The 23635-nt window shown below is 40.9% G+C and overlaps 1 protein-coding gene across 20 annotated transcripts in view; it reads right to left on the reverse strand.

Moving 5' to 3' along the window:
* Positions 1-23635, reverse strand: part of itpr1b (inositol 1,4,5-trisphosphate receptor, type 1b) — an 82029-nt gene that overhangs the window by 7761 nt on the left and 50633 nt on the right. For 14 of the 20 annotated variants that reach the window (XM_085158796.1, XM_085158783.1, XM_085158797.1 and 11 more), the window contains 15 exons: positions 19579-19762; positions 18968-19230; positions 17672-17872; positions 16107-16217; positions 15652-15747; positions 15447-15581; positions 14966-15073; positions 13813-14044; positions 10370-10492; positions 4379-4554; positions 3930-4094; positions 3637-3826; positions 3221-3313; positions 2258-2406; positions 1123-1288 (listed from right to left, as the gene is read on the reverse strand). In XM_085158796.1, coding sequence (XP_085014922.1) covers positions 1123-1288; positions 2258-2406; positions 3221-3313; positions 3637-3826; positions 3930-4094; positions 4379-4554; positions 10370-10492; positions 13813-14044; positions 14966-15073; positions 15447-15581; positions 15652-15747; positions 16107-16217; positions 17672-17872; positions 18968-19230; positions 19579-19762 — 2392 coding nt within the window. The remainder of the gene's footprint in view (positions 1-1122; positions 1289-2257; positions 2407-3220; positions 3314-3636; positions 3827-3929; positions 4095-4378; positions 4555-10369; positions 10493-13812; positions 14045-14965; positions 15074-15446; positions 15582-15651; positions 15748-16106; positions 16218-17671; positions 17873-18967; positions 19231-19578; positions 19763-23635) is intronic. The other 6 variants (XM_085158799.1, XM_085158800.1, XM_085158793.1 and 3 more) reach the window with 1 other exon arrangement.

Genomic DNA, 23635 nt, shown 5'->3' on the forward strand with positions numbered 1-23635 from the left:
TTCATTCTGGGAAGAGGAGGCGTTTGGTTGTTTACCCAGAAGAAAAAAAGAAGAAAGAAAAAAAGCCCCCATTTGAAAACAGACCTGATGTGAAGTTGCATCATAGCAGGAGCATGCTCATGTGAGAGCTGAGAACAGGGCACTCGTTTGATTTCCCTTAATTTCATCATCATCATCATCATCCATTTGCATCGTTCACACCCGCAAAATTACCGAGTCTGTAGCGAAACGTGTTGCGTATTGACTGTAGCTTCGACTCGAATGGAACTAAAAAGGCATTTCCGCTTTTTCTTTTAAACTTGAAGAATGGAGTGCTACTAGTACATAGAAACGAGGGTTAAAAAGACAGGAAAAGAAGTGTCAAAGGTCATGAGTCATATTCCCATAATGCTGACATATTACAGCGTTTGCCGAGTAGGCAGAATGGCTCTAAAAGTAAAACTAGAATTACCACCTAGCTGTTGTAGGCCAACTAAACAAGTTTCCATTCCCACCTTTGTTTGAATGTGCTTGAATTCTCACCAACCTCATCGACTCATTCCATTAGATATCAGTGTTTGTCATGGCAAGCCTCACCTTTGACACTAATTTCTAATTATTTCATTCAAAAGAGGTCCCAGATGTCAAGAAATTCAGTCCAAGCCTTCCTGATATATAAAATTGGGGATGCACATACATAAATTTCCTTGCCTTCATCATTTCAGCTCTGTTGGATGTGTAACTTTATTTATAAACTGCATGGTGGACAAAGACCCACAGTTTGGGCAGAACCTTCAGAATAAAAATCACATCCAAAACAGAAAGAAAATGTTAAGCTGTGGGTTTAACTTTGTGTGAAAGAAGTGTGCTTTGAGTCCAGGTAACCATGTTTGAAACTCACACAAGAGCAGGACTCATGTGAGGTCATGTAATGTTTTATAACCCAAATCTAATCAGTTCACACTGAAGTCTGTGAGAACGCCAGCGAAACGTATAACTACCTCCCAAATTAAAGAGTTCTCACTTTCATGAGAATAGGACAGTAACCTTGAGCACAAATTAAAATGGGGCCATTGAAAGCATAAAAAGCAGCACTTAAACAGTCTTAACTATTTTAAAAAGTTATTTTGCTTCTTTCCTCACCGCAAATAAAACATGTTGTCTTCAGAATTTCCTCTTTCTTCTGCTTCTCACTTCTCAGGTCAGCAAATGTGTCAATAATGACACCAAAGATGAGGTTAAGGACAATAATGATGACCATGAAGAAGAAGAGCAGGTCGTAGATAACCCTTGCTGCAAAAAGTGGTTCCTGTTGAAGCCAAAGAAATTGTGGGGGGGGGGGGGATTGAGACAGGCAATGAAAGCTCGCACGTTATGTCAGCCAATGAGAGCATTTTTCAGTTTAGAAGGTCAGTGAGGAGCAGAGAGTAAAAAAAAAACAAACACATGTTACTAAATCATTACTCACAGATGAAGCTGAACAAGTTTTCAAAGCAGTCTTACAAGTACAAGCACTGACCTGTGATTCTGAAAACTTCTAAGAGAATGCATAAAAATATTATGTCCTTTGAGAGGAGTTTATATACATATATAAGAACTAAGTTAACATATTGGTATGACTCAGTGCCCTTTTGCATGGGTACAATCCAGCTGTAAGGTTGTGTTTGGCATGCTTCTGAACAACTGAAAACAGTTGTGACATCAATGCAAATGAGCAATAAGTTATATAAAGTTAATAAAAGTGTGAATGATTCATAATTCTTTGTGCCATCTTGTGGGTTGAGTTGCAGGTCTAATGCGTGGTAGTTACAAACTTGTCTTCATCCTGTGTGTTTTTGCTATGTTTGGAGCTTTGAAAACATCCTCTTTGTAAAGGACAACTTTCAATCACAGACTTTCAGACATACTGGACTCCTGATAAATGGAGTGCTTTTCTACTCTACTGGAGCGCTCAAAGTGCTTCGTATCCTCTACTACACTTATTACCTCATCCAACACATATTAAATTGACAGCACGTCTACTTTTACTTATAATGTTTAATATTAAATTCCTTATTATAAGACTAAATAGACCTTTAAATATCTGTTAGCTTCTCAATTTAGCTGAACTCGAGTTAGACTTATTGTGCATGGTAGGGGGATGTGCCAGTACGTCTCATCTGTGTTGCTAGACTTTAAAGTAAAAAACAGGAAAACCAATATTTGGTCATTTTATGACTCTTCTTCACACCCTCAAAGGTGTGATCTCTCCTCATTGTTGGGTTCCTGTTTTTTATACCTCTTTGGATGGTTTCCGTAGGACGTCCCCGACACCTCCCCCACTCCTGAGGCCGTGGCTCAGTACTGTGACAATGCACATGAGCAAGGAATCGCACGTCCGCTCCTTGTCCTCAATCACTACCGCTGACGGCTGGATGGCAAGGGAAGCTACAAAGACACAGCAAAGTGTTACTGTTGGATCCTTTAAAGTTTACTCTGCGTTTCTATCATCCAGCAAAAATAACTTTATATATGGTTTCAGTAAAATAAGTGGCTACATTACATAAAGATTCAATTAGCTCTAATATATTACCAAAATAAATTAGGAGGTTTTAATGTGACTGAGGACATTCTTCAAATTCCCACACAAAGGCTAGTCACCAGACTACCCTAATTAGCCCGCCTGGTGATGATGGATGGGAAGCTCAGACAAGGTCAAGCTCCAGCAGTTTGAGGATTCGACATGGTTGGCCGATCAATTTAAAGGTGTTACGTGTTCACCTTTGAACGATGGCTTTATCCCAACAAGGTTGGATGGTTTGCAAAAACTCATTGTTTGCAGTTAGAGAGTCCCTGCACCATCTCTGGGTGGACCCATCGACCTGCTCTAATCTCTGACCTTTCAGCTCTGGGCCCCTACATCAAGTCTTAGGCTTGGTACTGTGAGACCACAAAGTCTAAAGAGTCTAAACCCCTGGTGTATGACCCAGCTCCCTGAAAGCCCCCAGTTGCCCAGTCAGTTTTAATCCCATGACCACCCAGTCGCCTAGATTTGTAGCTCGGTGGGACGAATCTCTTCTGGGCAAGTCAGAAATGTGTGAGAACATAAAGCCCTTCACACAAACACACGCACCCAGCCACCTGGAAAAATTCAAGAAATTCACGAACAAACACATGGATTTACACTTAAAAAGAAACCTTCGACCCTAGCCTCCACCCCATGTACACGCACTCACGTTTACCTTTCACTTTGTCAACCTACCATCCATCGTGGCCTCTGTTGAGCAGTTTTCTCCATTTTCTTTCTGACAAACTCCACCAGAGAGGAACTCTCCCACCATGCTGGCTCCATGCTCTGTTCAGTTGGGAACAGAAGAAATTATGCAAGTATCCAAACTATACAAGGTTCACATTTGAGAGTCAAACACTCATTTTTATACAATGCATTTTTGTGGCGACGAATAGTGATAATGTAGCTGGATGCTATGAGCAAGTTGGATGATCTTGAAGTGAATGTACAAAGATCCTCCACACTTAATATTTTTCATCTTTGTTTTTTTTTTTAGTGATTCAGAATGAATGAGGAAAAACATTCCATGTGTTCTGGCATCTGGGTAAGACATGACATGCATTTTGGTTCCAGCAAGGAAAAGGCAAGAAGCCTGTATTTCAATTTACCGAGAGTTTTGTTGGGTATCCGGTCGACAGCCAAAATAAAGTCGTCCTTGAAGAAGATGTATCCCACAATAGAGAAGAGGTAGACGAGGATAAGCGCCAACACAGCTGTCAGAACAATTGAGCGGCCATTGCGGGTTACGCTCTTTATTACGTTCAGCAGGGTTTCTTCTCGGTAAACCAGGTCAAAGAGCTGGAAAGAACAAGGGTTTAGAGATGTGTGTGGAATATCTGGAACTGGGTTAAATGTCATATATGAAATGTGTATAGGATGAAGTATGTGTGAGCTCACATACTAGTAGACTGTAAAAGAAGACATGGACAAAGACCCCCAAGCTGCAGATAATCAGATAGAGCAGGTGGTACAAGAACTCGACATCCATAATCATGGCTGTGTATCCACGTGTAAAGGTTCCTCGGTTTCCAACGAAGCTCATCAGGAAGATGACCTTATTACATAACTGAAGAACAATGGAAAACACACAGCATGTATAATCAGTATGGTAAGGTTTGTTCAAAGGCAGCGCAAGAAGAATTTCAAACAGTCATTGTTCAGAATACTAAATGTATAGTGCAAGTGCTGCATTGTCAGCGTAGTGTGGAATCTCCCTGACCTGATATACAAGATTTAAGATTTAATGAGTGACATTTGTATTAGCGGCTGTTTGAAGGCAAAATCTTGCTTGAACAGAGTCCGTGTTTCTGTACTGCATGATAATTAAATGTCAGGTTCATGCACACTTACATTAAAGCCTCCTAGTAGGAGCAATGTGGGCTCGAGGCCCACCGAGAAGATCAGGCGCAGGATGGTGGAGGCAATGAGTGCCCTGATACCGTGAGGCTGAGGCAGCACTATGACAATAGCCAGTGAAACCAGCATAGCCATCCACAGCAGGGCAGACAGATGGGGCTCCAGAGTGCCTGAGGATGAAGGAGACGTCATTAGGGCGAGGTGAGAAAGCTTTCACTCAATCTTTTCCATCACAGCCAACTATTTTAAGTAGTTAATAATTCTTTTATCAAGTCAAATGATAATCCAGTCAGTCGGGAGTGAGGCAAGTCACACTCGCCAACATCGGTGCGCCATGACTTAAATGCATCAGTTTATCTGTTTAAACATGAAAGCAGCTGTGTGATTATTGCAGTGAAGCAAACACACAAGCCCTTTTCAACAAGGCCATCTTTCAGATGTATTCATTCATAAAAAAGCTTCAGGAAACAGAATAGTAAGCCTTTCATTTTTTAGAGAAGGAACAAGAGTTGTTTGTGCTAACTGTGGTATCAGAACCATTGCTACATTGAACAAAACATTTGTGCCACTACATCAAAAAGTAAATGACACAAAGTGCACATCAGGTGAAAAGTTGAAGCTCACTTATTTTTAGTTGTGAATGTTGATGCCTTACAGAAATCTAACTCACATTTACCCTATGTATTATTTGTTCTATGTCAGTTATTGTAGTTCAGGAAAGCAGTATTATGAGCTCATGGCATCACTGGCATCACCCCATAATCTGATTTCTTCATGAAAACAAAAAAAGAAAAACAACTTTTGTGTCAGGTTTGCTTTTCTATGAGAAAGGACGAAGAGCGCTTTCGATGTCTCCCTCCATTCCCGTCTTTCTGAGGCCTCCTTCTCATCTCTCCGTGTATACCAATCACATGACAGGTTGTTACATAACCTCCCACTGGCTAAAAATATACTTTGTTCCCGCCAAATGTATCAGCGATGCATCCCAGGTACTGCATCGTAACAGGCAGCCTGGGCGCTCAGACTTGGCAGCCAACCCAGACACAGCAGCTTTGACGTCACACACCTACTGTCTAAGGCCATTCATCTCTCTTACTTGCTTACGCTGCAGTTATAAGAAGAGAAGCGAGACTGACCTTCACATTGAACTACTTGCACTACACTTCACATATCCACATGGCTTGCATTGTTGACAGACAAAAACAATCCGTTTCTCCTCATATTATAGCAGCCGCCTGTGACAGGGTGGAGGCTCTGGCAGTTTGACTACCTGACTCGGACCTCGTCATCAAGCTCCTCAACTTGTAGTTATTCCGGGTGTTTATTTTTAAGGCTTACACACTTCTGCTTGCTACTAGAAGTTCGCAACCACAGTTTCTCTCCAAACAAACCGCTTACAGCGAACCATCCACGGTCATTGTAAGTGAGGTTTTCAATAGTGTTTAAGGGGATTCCATGTAGTTTAAGACAGTATGCAAGTGGAGTTGCTATGTCTCAATGGCAAACTTGCAATAAACAACATTTCTGACCAATTTAGCTTCACTGGTAAAATTTGATATTTCTTTGCAAGCAGCTGGTTTTAATATTCAAATGAAGCATCTCAGCTGGTAAGAAAATAGGGCATGTTATGTTTTCATGCACGCATCCGTGTAGCATTCACCATTTAACACTCTAGATGCCCAAATCACCTAATTTTGCAGTGAGTGGTGTATCCTGGAATGAACCTCTAAGCTCTCAGAAGGCCTTTAACACTGAAAACCACATCAGGTTTCTAAAGCTAAGCTAACAACCTCTTTTTTTGTCTGCTCTACACCACTGCGAGGAAGTTCAAACAAAAGGGACCTCGCCGTTTGACCCCAGACAGAACAATTGAAAGTTTATGCGAAAAACAATGTGCGTCTTCTCTTTGCTCTGGAACAATGGAGGCCTTAACGACTGAGGCTTTTCGCGTCCCCACAAATATTGCCCTGAAGCAGAACTGAGATAAAAAACGGAAGGGAATAAGAGACGGCAAATCAAAAAGAAAACTGAAACTTCACACAAAAACATGCTCAGGTCTGCTTATTCCTTTGGCTTGTGAAGAATCTCCTGTAATCACTCAGAATCTCTGTTTGAATGAATATTCAGTCTTTGAAGTTACAACTTGTGACCAAACACCAGACAGAGTTTTCCCTACCCCTAAATTTAGAAACGAAAGCCTCGTGACAGCCCAGACTGATCTGGGATTATAATCATTTGGGGAACAAGGTCAAATCTGGAGATCTCAGGGATAATAACTTTTTATGTCCACATCCTTGTTGGTTAAAACAAAAGGAGTGTATTTAATGCATTTTAAATGAAGATCAATATTCATTACGCTGGTTTGTTTTGGGTTTTTTCCACTTTTTTGTTCTTTTTACTCAATACATTCAAATGTTTGTAGGCATTAAACTGACATATATGCTTCAGGGTGATTACTTCATACTTTGTAGTGCCAAAATCTACACTTTAGGCACAAGAGACACGACAGCTTTAGAGCTGAAAATCAATTAAATCAGCAGAGCACTGAATTTCTGTAGGTGCTTATATGCTTACATAATTTCCATAGTTGTGAACATGGGGTTAAGTAAATGCATGATGGATGATGGACTTTGGTTGACATAACAAAACCTAGCCATAACCCATGTCAGAAACTGATAGGGCATGAATGGAGCATCACTCTGAGGACACTTTTTGCTAAAAACAAAAGAGAAGAAAAAAAAAAAAAACAGTTTGGAAACACGTTTAAATCCAATCAGCGTCGGCAAACGGTGACTCTAAAAGAAGGATGGCACACAGAAAATACCGATGTTAAGGAATGAATAACACCATCTGTAGTTTCAGTATCGAAATGAATGGCCTCAGTTTTTAAATTCTGGCTAAGATTGGATCTCAATTTGGTTTTGCAAAAACATAAATGCTTCTAGATGCCTTGTAGCATTTGTTGTGCAGTTCTGGTTTTGTGGGGTGGGGGTGTGTGTATCAATCACAAAGTCCGCTCTCATCTTAACCCTCTCCAGGCAGACGTTGCAGATTTGCAACAGTTAAACACTAACAACCTGATTACCCCACATACATATTTTATGAGTTTTTTTTTACTCAGAAGTACCACTGCAGGACTTGGTTGTGCATTAGCAACAAAAAACGTAATTTGACCCTGAGAGGGTAAAAGTTGTGACCACTGCTGACTGGCTGTATCAAAATGCAGAGGTCCATTTCAGAAAATGGGTTTAGTGAAAGTGAGAGATGACGGATCCACTGGGTTTTTTGTTTCAGACAGAGCTAAATAAAACTCTGGGTTACTCATCAGTTATTAATAGTCTGAATCCACCTGTTCCTTGGCAGGTTTTCTTCAACAAACACAGAGTTTCTTTGCGATGTCTTCCCTTTTCCTAGTCTGAAGCAGCTGTGTGAAACTTGATTGGTTTCCTCATTGATACAAAAACTTTAACACCAAGTGCATGTCTTTATAAACATCAAGCTGTTACCACAGAATTGCTTTAACATGACAGCTTTTATGAAGAATCAGCCACCAATGCGATGACAAATGCTGCTGACCAATTTTTAGCTGTGAATACAACCTTTAAATCTTCCTTCTTTATATCTCTGCAGATATCGCTGAATCATACACCAGAGCTTACTTTACTGATAACCGTTTAGATAAAACATGTCTGTGAGAAGACAATGATCAGTCATCAGTGTCATTTGTCATGTGAGCACATGTGAAACAGCCTTATCACAGTTAGCAAGTCATGTTGTGTGTGAGTGAAGGACACCGTGGTGTAGTCTTCCACTTTAAAAGGGAAACTTTATGATTTCAGTCATAATGTGTTCTGATAGCATTTCATGTTCAACTACGTTCACACTTATAAATACAGTCATTTTGATCAATAAATAATAGCATAATAGCGCTTGGTGTTGAACTAAACACTAAATACTAAAATTCACTATGACTGGCATTTATGCAGTAGTTTGCACTTTCTCTGCGCAAGAAGCAGCAAGAAGGCTCCTGGGTGAAATCTCGTGGCATGTTTTCCCTGTGCTGCGCGGGATCTCTCTGGGTACAGCCTCCCACAGTCTACAGACATTCATGTTCAGTTAATGTGTGATTGTAAATTGACCTTAAAAAATGGTTTGTACTGTAAAGCATTATGAGTTTGCTTTTACATTTAAAACTTCATTTAAAACAGTTCACTGTTTGGACAAATATTTATCAGTTGTAAAGCAAGACATCTGCCATTTGAAATCTTGCTGTATGACGTGATTCTGGCTTTTTAAGGTGGTCACAGTATTAATAGTCTGGGTGAATCTATCACATACCATAATTACCAGAAGTCACGCAAAGAGAGAAAAAAAAAAGACTTCAGAGGAAAAGAAGCACAAAATCAATATTTTATGACACCACTGCAGTTCAAGATCCAGCTCTTCAACCGGGATCACATTCTCTTTACAGCTGTAGCGATGCTCACACCTCCCCAACTTTGGTTAGGGAGGTGTGAGGCTACACCCAAACCACAAGCACGGGAACATACAGCGTTCTGTAAGGTCCTTTAAAGCTACGCACTCATAATTCCTTTAACTGTGGCAATCTGATCAAGTACTGGCTGCAACTGTGGAAATGAATATTAAAAAGGTCTAAACATAGAGCATTTCGTAAAGGATGTGAAAATTGGGACGCAAATCAACAAGCCAGACACCCCTCATACATCTCTCAACAGCAGCCAGATCTCAAATAGATTTTAGTTTTTTTTGTGTTTACTTCAGATTAAAAGACAGAAAATAAGCAAATGTGACATTATGTAACTTTTTTGAGAGATTGGACAGCTAAAGGTATTTAATTGTTGCTGCAGATATCCACATTCCCTGGTAGATGCTAATATAACTAAGAGTTGCTAACATTAATCAGATTTCTGCTAACACTAGTTTTTCACTAACATCTTTGACTCCAACACACACAACGCCTTTTTTAATTGCTCTGTGCCAGTCATATACTGGTAATGGAAACTTGGTGAAGGAAAAAATAAACTATTGCATTTCTCTCCAAATATCAAAAAGATTCCTGCCATAACTTTACAGGCTAATCTACACTTTTTAGATCACAGTTTGCCTCGGGTGGTCGAGGACTACTTTCTGTGAGCTGGAAGGTCTAAATATGCTGAGGTGTTGCGATACACCTGATCATAAAATGAAGAAATTGAAGAGTAAACACTCAGTTTCTTTCCTGTTCTTTTTAACCAGGTCTCTGATAACACACATGTTGCACTCTCTGCATCCCGCCCCACCCCTGATCTCAGCAGTAATGCTTGTGTCACTCACTCCCATTTCCTGTGTTGTAGTAGTCACACTCATTGTGTTAACCACAGTGCACGCACACACACACACACACACACACACACACACGCACGTACACACACACACGCAGATAACAATCAGGGCATAAGCAATCTGTTATTCTCAAGTGTTAAAGCTGTAAGTTGTAAGACCAAGGGTCTGTCATGGTGTCCACGTGTAATCTTCAGCTCAGGCACGAGAATATAAGCAGCCATGAACTGAGACATACTAACAGGATGTTCACATAAAACAAAACTCTGTTTATCTATAAAGCTGTAGATTTCTCATAATGCTGCTTCAAATTGACCTACACAGCAAAGCTTATCTCACATTTCACCTCGAACACTTCTGCTACAGCACACCACTTCTACTGCTGGGTGTTCGACCATAAGCAGCTCCGAGGATCGAGTCGATGAATCGTTTCTACTTAGTAGCCGTACACTATGAATCAGATGGCAGTACCTACACAGAATATTTACAATATTTGTTCTGTGTTTAAGAATATTATAGCATGATCTCAGCTGCAGAATGACTTTTTGTTTGTGTGTTTTAAACTCCAAAAGAAAACTGACAGAAGTCATCTTAACAGGGCAATGACTGGGTATCATACACAGAGAAAGACTGAGAGTGACTGACCTCCACGGATGCCTTCCAGAGGGTAGAAGAAGGCCACGAGGAGGTTCATGAGCACAGCCAGGTTGAAGGAGATGCTGCTCCAGAATGACATGTTCCTGGAGCACCAGTACAGGATGGGCTGGGCTAGAGGACAGCATAGTGAAGCACATTAACACAGATGGCTATGCTAAAGCACTCAGATGTAGTGCGTACATGTCTGTACTCCAAAAACTGTCCAGTGTTTCAGACCAACCACGTTTCACTCTCAATACCTTTGAGTCAAAGCTGAAAAAAAAAAGATTTATACAGATAACCAACTTTGCACCAACCCTAAATTACATGAACTGCTTGAACTCTCTCTGTCGACAAACACTGAGCATGGCAACTATAAAACTGGTGCCATTAATAGTTTCTTTCTGAAAGCCAATTCCAGCTACTCCCTTGTCACAAGTGGCAACCACAGTGAGCAGCTCTGCTTCTTTGGTTTAGAAGAACCAAACTCGCTGAGTGAATATTCTGGATATTTGATTTGGTTAGTAGATTTGGTGTGAAACACAGTCAAACGAGTCAGAATGCGAGTGTGTAGATTTACTGCTAACATAACCACCTAAACAGAATAATCTGGGACACCTCAAATCCATTTAAGTACTCAAAAATCACACACATTTCACACTTGAAAAGGAAAGAAATACCCTCAAAAAAGCCCAAACAAACTTGGGACTCTGTGGAAAATGTAAACAAAAGAATGCAACAATCTGCAAATCATTTAAACAATAAGCATCTGAATAGAATTTCAAATTATGATTCATCAGACCACAGGACATTTTTCACGTCTGCTCAGACCATCCCGAATTACCTAAGGCACACAGCAGATACTAGTGATTTGCTCCGTTTATTTTATTTGATGTTGTTGCACGGTAGTATGAACATTTGGAATTTTTGGATGCTGAATGTTTTCTGAAGTATCGCCGAGGCTTTCAAATGATTTACACCTGTAGGTTTTCAGACTGTCCCTTGTTGTCAGGGAATTCTCTGGATTCTCAACATTTTTATGATTTACCATAGATGATGAAATCTGGAAATTCATTATAACCTCTGTGCACTGCTGCATTTAGTGACCCAGTAATTTACTGACAATCTGCTCATCAACCAAATTACTTCCACACGTAGACATACTGTTTCAAAGTTGGTGAATCCTTTTAAATTTTCCGTATTTCTGCTTTATATGTCCTAAAGCCTCACTGAAGTTTAGGATCGGAGTTATTTTGAAGGTGAAATCAGAGTCACATGTTTCAGTCAGGTGTGGGTGGGGGCTCGGTTTTATTCAACAAATGGGGATTTATCAAAGTCTGACTTTCACACATTTAGGGAAGTGATTCACAGCACGAAAAGGAAAAGAAGTGCGTTTGCAAAACCTAACTTAAAAGTCTGAGCACCAGACTTTGTGTAAAAAGAAGAAAAGGTCATATGCAAGGTCACAACTGAACTACAAGTAACATCCGAGCAATTAAAGGCGACGCATCGGCTTATGTTCATGTTAATGAATGTACCAAAAACAATAGCGTGTGTGTGTGTGTGTGTGTGTGTGTGTGTGTGTGTGTGTGTGTGTGTGTGAGCGTTAACAGATCAAAGGGAAAGCCACTGATCTTCAAAAACAACACTGCTACTGGTTTGACAAATAAGACCTTTGGTATAAATGAGAATCTTTGCGTTTGGAAAAAGGACAGCACGACATCCCAGCAGCTGAACTTTATATGTGAAGCATGGTGATGTCAGCGTCCTGTTTTGGGCCTGGTTTTGCTCAATCGAAGCACAGGTTAACAAATAGCTTCTTAGTCTTAACACTTAATATTCGGTCTGTGCAGAAACGTTGAAGTTTAAATAATAATGCAAATTATTTTGCTGTTGATTCTTTTTGTTTATTTTCCATTTCAGACAGCGACAGAGTTTTTTTTGGAAACAGGGTTTCGCACTAAACGCTTTTCCTCTTTTATTTGAGTAAAAACAACTTGCACGCACATATTTGGCCACACACTCACACAGACACAGCATATTAGACCTCGGTCAGGAGATCGGTATCGTGGCTAATGCTATTTTGAGGTCGGCTATTCATTAGAAAAGAAGAACTGCGGGTGGGGACTTTTGGCAACAGAAGTCACTATATTGATGACAAGCGGTTAGCACCAGTGGAACAGCACAGTCTCCAGCTGTGCTGATTCATTCACATAGGAAAGAGGCTGGTCTCTTCATATTTTTGTTTCCACATTATAGGCTAACGCTGTCTCTTCTGGCCCGACCGTATGACGAACCACAACCTTTTCTTTAACCAGCAAAGACAAACAAAAACAAAAACTGGCAGAGTCCGGTAGGCAGTTGGCAGGAACCGGACCTGACCTTAAAGGGAAAGTCAAAGTAGTGCTCTTAAGTGCATAACTAAAATAACTTAAGATTAATGAACAACAAAAGATTAAAGTGAAAATGACATCAGGGCTGAGTTTTTAATGCTTTGCCTTTGTGTCCTGTTCCTGCTTTCTTTTTCCCCAGCTTTGATTGATGTCAATGTGAGAATAACCTTACAGCTGGTACGCAGGTAAAGTACATCAAACCATTAATCCCATTATGTTGGGAAGTTGAGGCTTTTAGTTTCCAGAAAAACAAAATACAGGAACCTGAACATTGTAATATCACAGCAGTATACTTTTGTTTTCATCGAGATTAGAAGATGTAATGTGATAATATCACAACACTGGGAGCTATATGCTGTATGCTTTGCTACTAATATTTATTATTAACAAACCAACTCAGTGATTACAGTGCAATTTAAATATAAGCAGCTTATAAAAGTTTACATGCTCTCTCGACTTTCATCTCTCCAGGGTTCAGCATTTTGGCAGCCTCTTTCAGACGTGGACCCACATCACAACAGGTCTCTATGGGTCAACTTTATTCTGCTACCAAGAAACTTGCAAAACTTTGAACCAAACTCATTTTTGAGTTTTTGTGTTTTCTTCGTGTTTGTGCGAAGTAGGTCCGATTTACTCTGATGCAACCAATCTTGTAATGCTGCTGCAGCTAATCTCTGACAGATCAGTGGTTAGCACAATTCAAAGTTGAAGCTATGAGTGAGACCTGTCTGAGGGTACAATATAGCTGTGAGGTTCTGTCTGCTGATAAAACATTTAAAAACCCCATAAATGCTGTGGTAGTTGAGGCCTTTATAGTCTTTATTGGGATATGTGTTTTTGTAATAATGTTATATGTGGAGGACACATTCGGAGTAATCCTACTAGAGTGAGAGGGAGGGAAACTTTGTGCTCACTTTTTGCTTATCCCTCATGCCAATATGTAAAACATAACCTGTATGCAGTGTATGTGTCAGAAAGGGGCTTGGGGCCTGGAGGGATGCAAGAAGAAAGAGCGTAAACCAGACACTAGTTCATAAAGAGTTGAGGAGAAAGACGCACAGGGAACGGTGTTTGTGTTACCAGTAGCCTCTTGAGTACCTCGCAGCTTCTTCTGCCAATTCATCTCATTGAAGAGATCCTCAGAGCGCAGGAAGAAGTCATTGATCTTGCTACCTTGCTCATCTCGCTCTGTGGTGTAGTACACACGCAGCTTGGACTCCTGAGTGAGGAACTCGCAGATGTTGGGCACAGGGAAGACGATCTGCTCCATTGTGCGATCCAGCCGCACAATCTGGACACCAAACAGAGCAGCAGTCACCGATCAAAACATCTGTGACTGCAGCAGGCAAATAATTCCTTATTCTTTTCTTATATGAAAACAGTTTGTATCCTTAAAGAAGTCAAGATTATTGTCGTTATAGTAAAAAGAAACTGAAAACTAAAACAATACTGTGGGAAAAAAAAAGATTTTATGAGCTAAACAAAATAAATAAAAAACAGAGGAAATCTCCTCGGTTTTAGTATTTATTAGTTTGGCAAAATCTATCATAACTTGACTGATGAGGCTTTGATGGATGAGTTTATTGAGACTAAAAAAAAAAAAAAGCTAATGAAGCTAATAAAAAATAAAGTAAATCTAAACATTTTCAAACAATATGAACTAAACTGAAAAAAGCAAACCCACTCTGGAAACTCGCTGAAGCTGAACTGAACTAAAAACAAAAAGTAAAAATAGTGGTTATATTTTTTAAAATGAAAAATATAACCACCATGACACCTCTGATTCAAATGGACTGCCTGGCATAAACTGCTCTTTAGAGGAAAAAAACAAAAACAGGGTTGTTTTCTTTCCAAAAGCAGCTCATGAACTGAACCAACAACTTGAGCTTGGAATACTGCCAGCAATCTGCATTCCTCTTACTCATCAAGTGCGACAAACATGCCAAAGGTACGCGTCATTCTGTCATACGACACAAAGAAACACAAAAACAAGCCAAGAAAAAAAAGTATCACATGCTTCAAGTCAATAGTTAGGCCAAAACACGTCACAGTCCCCTTAAAGCAACTCTGGCATCTTGCAACAGAGATGTTAGATAGAGCTCATCCAGAAATAAAACTGTGGGAAAATGATGAATTGAAAATAAAATACAAGACAGACGGCAGCAGGTGAACATTAGCGGAGTTTATTTACGACATGGAGCCAAACACTGACCTCAATCTGAGCGGTGTGTTTAGCATAGAACTCCAGGGCCTCGTCGCCCTCGCCATATGTCCCTCCTGGCTTTAACATAGCTTGCAGCTCCTTGTTGTGGCGTGCTAACTGAAAACAGATGATTGACAGACACTCGTCACAAGTGTTACTTCCAGCATGTCAAAAAGGTTGGGCAACACTGCTCGTATTTAGAAGCTAGGTTAACTCTACATGCTACTTTTCCTTTGTTTGAATGCATCAGCTTTCATTCCCCAGCAAGGTTGCAGGGTGGGGCTGTTTAGCCCCATGATTACCGTCATTCCACTAATTGATTGTATAAACAGGCCCTCTGTTACCGAGCAGCCCACAGCCTGAAAGCTTTCAAAGAGGAAATGATTATAAAATGAAAAGTATCATGTGTTTTCAGGAGTTACTGGAAATCCACTGGTCTTATTTGCTCATGGTGTGTTCCCCTTTCCACACCTATTTTATAGCAGCTTACTTGATGTGCCAAGATGTAGATGTTATGACCAACATTGCGTGGAGACGCGGAGTGCTCCTCCTCTCCATCCTCACCCTCCTGCGGCTCCTCAACCTCTATCTCTCCTTGCATATAGGCCTTTTTGATCACCTCCACCTGCAGAAAAAGACGACTGTCATAACAGCACCTGCTCGTTACTATGCAACTGTTTGCACTGCACACATACCAGCTCTTTAGGTCTCATGTTATACAGTATCCTCTCGGCATTCTCGCTGTCATGGCGACTCTCCATAATTGCGAGAAGCAGCTTGGAGGCATTATTCTGGGCAAAAGATGACAAGAGACAGATTGGCTTTTTTACCTGATTGTCAGCATTCCAGACTTCCAGAGACAGTAAATCAAATGCAAGTGTTCTTTCACGCTTTACTTATGCAATTTGCGATGGAGCACAGGGAAAAACCCGTGCTGCCCTGCCCTGATTTTGAGGCGTTCTACTTTCAGCTACTGTCAGTGAAACTGCAATTCCATGAATTTGAATGTTGTATCTAAAGCTTTTGACACAGTCTAATGACATAACTACCACATTACTTCTCCTACAGACATGTAACACCTGCATAATCAAATCAAATAACACCTTTTAGACGGATTACTAAAAGTATCACACCACTTCAGAACACTCACTTTGAGTTCCAACACCAGATCCATCCTCTTCTTGCCAAGGGGGTTGATGTCATTCAGGATGAGAGCAATGATGATGTCAATGCCATTGCACTCATGTGTGGCAATGCAGTTCTAAGGAGCAAAGAAAAAGAAATGGCAAAACACAAGCTTGACAGTAGTTCTCGGTTAAAAATAATGTTTAATCTCTGCTGTTGGTGTTTTTCATGATATAATCAGTAATACCAGCAGGACAGCAGACCTTTTTTTTTTTCTTTAGCAGTAATAAGATAAGAGTCTGATCCATTTTCCTGTAAGTCAAGCTCTTCTCTTTTTTCTGCATCTATTATTTGTACTTATGCACACTTACAGATAAAGATTTTAATAAGTGCGAGATGGACGAATTGGAGGGTTTTATGTCTGAAATGGCAAATTTGATAGTGCATCACAAATTCATGTAATGTGACAGCTGTCACAAACCTACAGCCAGTTATAAGGTGCCGACTTCAAAGACAACATTAACCGGGTCTCTCAACAGATTATGTATTCACTAACAAAGTGGAAATACAAGAAGAGGAAACGACAGTAAGTTATCCAAGAAATCTGGAACCATCTATCAGGTGGTATCTAGAAAACAACCAGCACCATTCTAAAGGCGAGAGTGGCAAAATTATTTACAACTCATATGTTCTTTGAAGGAATTCTCACTCTAATTTCAGGGACAGTAAATTTCACGCAGTGTTATATAACACTCAATTAAGTTTCTTAATCTTTATTTAACCAGGAAGTGAAACTACTGAGATTAAGAACCACTTTTCTGAGAGCGTCATGGGCAGAGGGTACGATCAACATCCTGGACAAAACAGGTGGGATGACAAAAAAAGGGCATAAAAAACAAACAAACAAAAACAAAACAACTTTGTTCCAGATTGTATTTGAAGCCTGACTCACACCGATCAGATTGCCCTCAGGTTTTCATTCCCGGCACGGTAAGGTAGTGACAAGGCAGGTCACATATCATAAATTTTCGGAGGCTTCAGACTCATAAATCACACGAGCTGTTAAACATGTACCACACCTCAGAACTGAACAATAAAAGTGTGGGAGCCAAATGGTTTGGAGTGACTTGATACAATTTTACAAACAGAACATGCAAAGCATAAATAAAAAGAATTCCAGCACTTGTTCCCGTTTATTCTCTCTTTGTGAACAAAACGCTGTATTTAGTCTGGCAATGCCCCTCTGGCACTGTGCAAAGGAACTGGAATCAATTCAAACAGAGACTGTATTTAGCCAGTTGCTTGTTTAGTCATGCCAGTTTCACACTTGTTATAAAAATGACCTCACAGCGGCAGGAACAGAGGATGCCGCCATCATGTGAGAAGACTACTAACCTATGCCAAAGAACAAACAGAGGCGTCCTACCCGGAGTAGGCTGGTGTTAGTGTGCTTAGGAAAGACAAGAGCCTGACACATTCCTGACAACAGAGAACTCAAACAAAACTAACATCACGATCAAAGCCGGACATTGATTTGATAGCTACAGAATATAAAAAGCTCATCTTGCACACAGGTGTACAGTGTGTTACCTGGTTCTCGTGGCAGGGGCCTTGGCAGTATTCAGTAAGGCTCTCCACAGTCTGGTTGATAAGTCCTACATTCTTCTCATTGATGTAAAGTCCCAGAAGCCCCAGTCCTCCTGTGGTGCTGCCACAGATGCAGTCCAAGAACTGAAGAGTCTCACACACCAGATTATAGTTGTTCTTGTTATTCTGGTTGCGTAGAAAATTCTACAGAAGGACAACATGAAAATAAACACTCAACATGGAATCTTTCTTTACTTGGACTCATCTCATCAACAACTTTAATAGCCCCTGTAGGGAAACATAAACACGTTGTTAACAGTTAGTCACAAAATTAAAATGTATGTGGCATGAGGTAAAACCAAGAGACTTAATATGAGATGATTCACGAGAGATGGTTGGCAGAAGAGAAATTCCTCTACTTAGGTAATCTAAACCATTTTCTCTTTCTCGCTGACGTGAGAACTAAATATAAAAAGTCGTGATGGCTTTTCCAAACCTACTGTATACGGCAGCAAGACAATTACTGCAGTGATGTCTTTGGAAAGAACACAAACATCTCAGTGAACTGATCATCTGTGCAGCGAGGCTAGCGGTAAATCAATATCTGGCTCCCACACAGGTTCAGAATGGGAGAGACAGCACAGAGCCAACCAGCATTTAATGAAGGCCTGTCCCAGTTTGGAGTGCAAGAATCAGTGCAAGCAGGAAGTTTTCTGTCTGGGCTGCCGGAGCTAGCCACTACCAAACACGAGCACACTCATCATAGTGAAACCAGACCAGCACATACAAGACTGTGTCAGGAAGTTCTGCAACTGGTGCCTATTTTCAACAGTTTCATTTCTGTATAAGATGGTGTGATGACTGAAATTCAGAACACGGGACAGAAAAAGTTAACCCTGCTCCCATCAGCCCACGGCAGCCTATATATTATATGTATATATATTCAAGGATTCAAGGAGCTTTATTGTCATTCGCATCATGTTAACATGAGGTGGAACGAAATTATGTACACACGGTCACCGAAAAGAACCAAAATAATGAAGAAACAGATTTTTTTTTTTTAAAGTAATAAATATATATATATATTTTTAAACAAACAGAATAACAAGTAATAAAATAATATGATAAGTAGAGTGAAACAACCTGAGTACCAGTATGGAGAATGGCTTTAGAGTGTAGGTATAAATACTTTAGCAGCAAAGGGCATGATGACCAGCACTGATAAAGTGACAGTGTCAGTAAGTGTCGTATATATAAATAAAGGACTTATAATCACAAGCTGGTCTGATGATGGCTGACCTGCAGCTCTCTGTTGTGGTTCTCACACAGCAGCTGCATGAGGCGCAAGATGGGCTGCATGATAGTGATGGTAACGCTCATCTCGCCCTCTTCCTGGCTCTTATCAGCAGTTGGGACAGGAGAGCCATCAGCTGCAGCTTGGTGCTCTTCGGCTTCGGCCTCACGACGATAAGTTGTGTAAGCCTTCTTGGTGACCGCAGAGGCCTCAACTAGCTGCTCCTTCACTTCCTCAGTCACCATCGCCACTACCGGCATATCTTTCACTAACCACAGGTAAAGAAGAGGCAGTCAAACACCACAGACCATTGGACAAGACAACGGTTACAATGACTTTTCACTTGACAAGTTAAGAATTTATGTACTGATCTTTGCTGTCATTTACACATACAGAGATATGTAGAAATGATACATGTGATAAATAATAAATAATAATTTGTACACGGGTATAATTAATAATGAAGGAACGGATTTACTGCCTCGTACAAAGAGTGCAGCAGAGGTTTGCTTTTCCAGTTTTTCATAGTGTCATATGTGACTTATTTGACAATGCAGTCAAACACTTCCTTCTCTAGCCTATTGTTATGTTGGTAACGCAACACTTGTCCGCTGACCTTTCTTGCGTGCCGGTGTGTCTTTGTCTGGTGGTTCCTCGTCCTTTTTCTTGCTGCCCAGGTCACTGGTATTGACAGTCACAGTGGCTTTGATCTCCTGCTGGGCCAGCTTCATCCGCTCATAAAACACTTTAAAGAATTTCTCAGACTTGTTGTCTCCCGTTAAACGATGGAAAAATGACCTCTGGGGTGGAGACACAAAAGAAAGAAAGAAAATAATACGAGTCGCTCAGACAATATCCTTATAGGGTTTTAATTACCTTATACTGTTTACATAAAAATCGGCATTTACACCAATATTTTAAACGCATTTTAATCTCTTCTAGGCATTTCTTATCATTGTCTCTGCTAATTGTTCTGCAGCGCTTTTAGCCAGAGGTTTAGTGAGAATTAGTTATATAATCCTGCTCTCACAGTGCCAGGAAAACATGCTCTAAAGGCTCACCTGATTTTACACTATCTGCTCTCTGCCCCTTATCAGAACTTGCTTCTGGCACCCAGAGTACTCAGATGGGTCTTAACATGCACAAGTATATGACCAAGGGCAGAAACGAAGACGAGCTCTGGGATTAGCATGCAGCCACATTTAAAAACATGCACACACCAAAAGAAGCAACTACGCAACCTGTCCTGCAACTTGTACTTCACACGAGCGTACATGTAAGCAGGAAAATGCACACAGCTGTATAAACGTGTTCATAGAGTAGGGCTCACTCGTGCTGAGTGCATTTGTTTAACGGCAAAAAAGCAATTACTTTTTGCTTTTATAAGCTTTCAAATATGAAACACGAGACGTTTTCCTCAAAAACTTCTTACTCATACTGGAGCAAAGGAAATATTATGCGACCTACAGCTACACAAAGGCCAATCTGGCTTGAAAGCCCTGTTACATGGAGCTGTTGTTTTTCCTGCAACAGGCTCATATGTTCTGTCCCATTTTCCTCTCAACAATCCCTCCTTACATAAGACCTGTAATCAGCTGAGTGGTTACAGTGAGGGCACAGAGCGCCAACACTGTTACATCAGCCGCAGAGGGCAAGCAGTGCAGGGGGAAAGAAAATGGGAGCGGGAGAGGAAGAGAGGAAAACCCTGCCCTACTTTTTACTGCCAGAGCGGCACGAAGTGAGCGTGTGGTGTGAGAGGGAGGTGGAGAAAGGGTCCGAAAGTGGGAGGTGGGGTTGATGCAAGCAGGAGTTATCACGTACTGAGATTCTGGGGCAGCTTTCAAAGTCTGTTACATAAGACTCTCTCCAGGTTTAGCTAAACTCAGTTAAGTTTGAGGAAAAAGGAGCAAAGCATAGAAACGGTACAACATCAGCAGTGCATGTTGTACTGCTGATGTACAACATGCAACATAAGCAAGCGCATATGTTGCTTATCTCACTGCATGAGATAAGCAACATATGCGCAGAAAATCAAGACAACTATTGAGACATCTTTCTGCAAAAATCACCTGACTCAAATCCCAAGAGGAGCAGAGCACTCAGTGTATTAACTTGTTTCCCTCCCTTCCTTTATGCAACAGTTTCTTTTTCAAGCCGTGTTGTTGACGAGGGTCATTCACTGATAGTGATCTGATTAAAAGTCAGACTTATGCAAGCAGGCAGACTTCTCCCAACAACAGCTCCAGGACAGCAGCTTTACAAGATAACTATATTAAACAGAACTCATGACTGCCGCCATAAAAACTCAATTTCTCCACTAATGTGAAGAAAATTATTTTGTCAACACTTGCTTGTTATTTTTTACTGAACAGCAAGCAGCAGCTGTTTTCCTGTCTGCACACAGTCCGGGTTGGACATCTGTGACATGTTAAAAACATTAAAAACTGTCAAAAGACAGCATAAGTTGCTTACTCACACTCCTTTGTTAGATATTTCGATTTTTTTAGAAGTTAAAGGCTGTTTTGCTAAGCAACTACAGCTCTGTAGCTGACAGGAAGATGTACTTATTAAATCAGCATTGTTAGATGGCAATTCAATAAGTGAGTCCAATTTCCTTCAATATGACAGGATCTCAAGCCTAACTCAGATAATCATTTATACACATGTTGCAGGCTAAATTAGCAACACTAATAAGGATACACCTAGACAATGAAATGGGTTTGTATAAAGACTTAAATCCTTTCTCACACTTGTACTGCAACACTTTGGCATGGATCGCATCTTTATTGCTGGATTGTAGGACCTCATAAACAAGAAGGCTTTAGATCTGGTTATCGGTGCTGAGTAGCTACAGCTTGTTGGAGGTGGAGCAAGCAGTAAATTAGGCGGGTGTGAACTCAAGTTTTGTCTTATCTGTGTACTTGGGAAGCAGTCAGAGAGTAAGAGTACAGGTCCAACCACATGCTAACTGCCACATTGTGGCTTACTTCCTAGCAGAGAGAGAGCAGAGCTAGCTATCGTGTGCCACGATGAGATAGAATTGAAAGATTTTAACTTTAAAAAAAAGTCCCGGTTGCAACTTTTATAACCCTTTGAAGAATCTGCCTAGCTGCAGCTTCTTTGCCGACTGCTGAGTCATTCTGTAGAGAAAACTGCCATCGCCTAGTGAGTCTCTGCTTTGCCATCTGAGGCATTTTAAATGTCTCCCACTAAAGAGCCAATAAGCCTCCTGGAAGCAGTTTTGATCCTGCTGCTTTAGGTTGACTTGAAATCTTCCTCCTATCTTACAGAATCAATAGGACAGCACAGCAGGCCCTCCTGTCTGATTATTCTGCACTTCTACTTTTCCCTCCATTTCCCGTCAGCTGCTACCCCAGCTTCTGGCATCAACACGAGCCGGTTATGTAAGGCCTGTTTATACCACCAGCTCTCCCTTTCTTTTTATCCATCTCCCGCCTGACACCTTGGTGAGTGACAAAGCCATCTCTGTGCTTATTGGATGGCTTCAGTTGCGTACTCTGCCACCGCCCAGCTGGTATCCACAGAGATCTGCTCTTTGAAGCTATAACAAGACTGCCAGATAGCAGGTTTAAATCAAAGCAATCTACACGTGATTGCCTTTTCTCAGAAATCTGCACGAGTAACCATCCACACAGTCTAAAAATGTATGCAGTGACTTCAGCAAGTAATGATTGAAAGAAAAAGGTACACATGGCAGGACTGAAATAATTGGACCTTCATAAACTATAAACTGGGATCTAAACAGTAATTTCCTTGCCCACGCCGCAGTTAAACGAGAGCTGGTATGCTGAGGGCACCGATGCCTGGAAACTCACTTTGCAGAATCTTTTTAAAGCTTTCCAAGAGGTAGCTGTGAAGTGAAACTGAACCGAGGAGAGGCGGGAGGGGGTAAATCACACTTGGAGGGGGCTGAGGGCAGCGGTGTGCCACAACAAGCCTATTGAGTAAGAGCAGTCGCACCTGTTCGTGCCTGTGACAGTTAGGGATCTGAGGTCCTGATGACAGCGATCACAAGATGGATGGTGGGCTCGGAGAAGCGGAGACTTTACACTTCGTCTCTTACATAACACATAGACACACACTCCCACAAACTCTAAGGCTGTTTATCAAATAAGCTTCATAGTCTCTAAGTATAACCTGCAGTATGGCTGCGTGCATGTGTTCATGAAGTGTGCATTTGAGTATGCACGAGTGAGGTTTTATGATCACTCTAGTTTTGCTGTGTGCATGCTGAAAATTACTCAGGGGCTATCACAGTGTTTTACTGCTCATCTCTGAACCACCTGGAGGGCACGAGCATACGTGTCACGCAGCATGTTATCCTGTCCAGGGTGAGCTGTGCAGGTTTTGGTCATAATATGAGAGTTATGTATGTCAAAAAGTAATGTTAGACCTACAGCATGTATGCTGCACAAGACAGGCAGTGTGTCATTTTATTGTCAGACAAAATTTACAGAAGTAAAGTTGGCAGATTTTGTTTACTTAAAATAAATGTTGTTACTTTATGTAATTGAAAGTGAAGATCTTATTCTCACTTAGGCCAACATTGTGAGGCGCCTACTACGTGACTGCTGAACACATGCGGGGTTGACTTACTGGGTTGACTTACTGGTGACAGCTCTGCCCTTTGGGTAGATATGCAGATACAAAAA

The sequence above is a fragment of the Neolamprologus multifasciatus genome, chromosome 5, assembly GCF_963576455.1.
Source record: "Neolamprologus multifasciatus chromosome 5, fNeoMul1.2, whole genome shotgun sequence".
In the NCBI taxonomy this organism is placed as follows: domain Eukaryota; kingdom Metazoa; phylum Chordata; class Actinopteri; order Cichliformes; family Cichlidae; genus Neolamprologus; species Neolamprologus multifasciatus.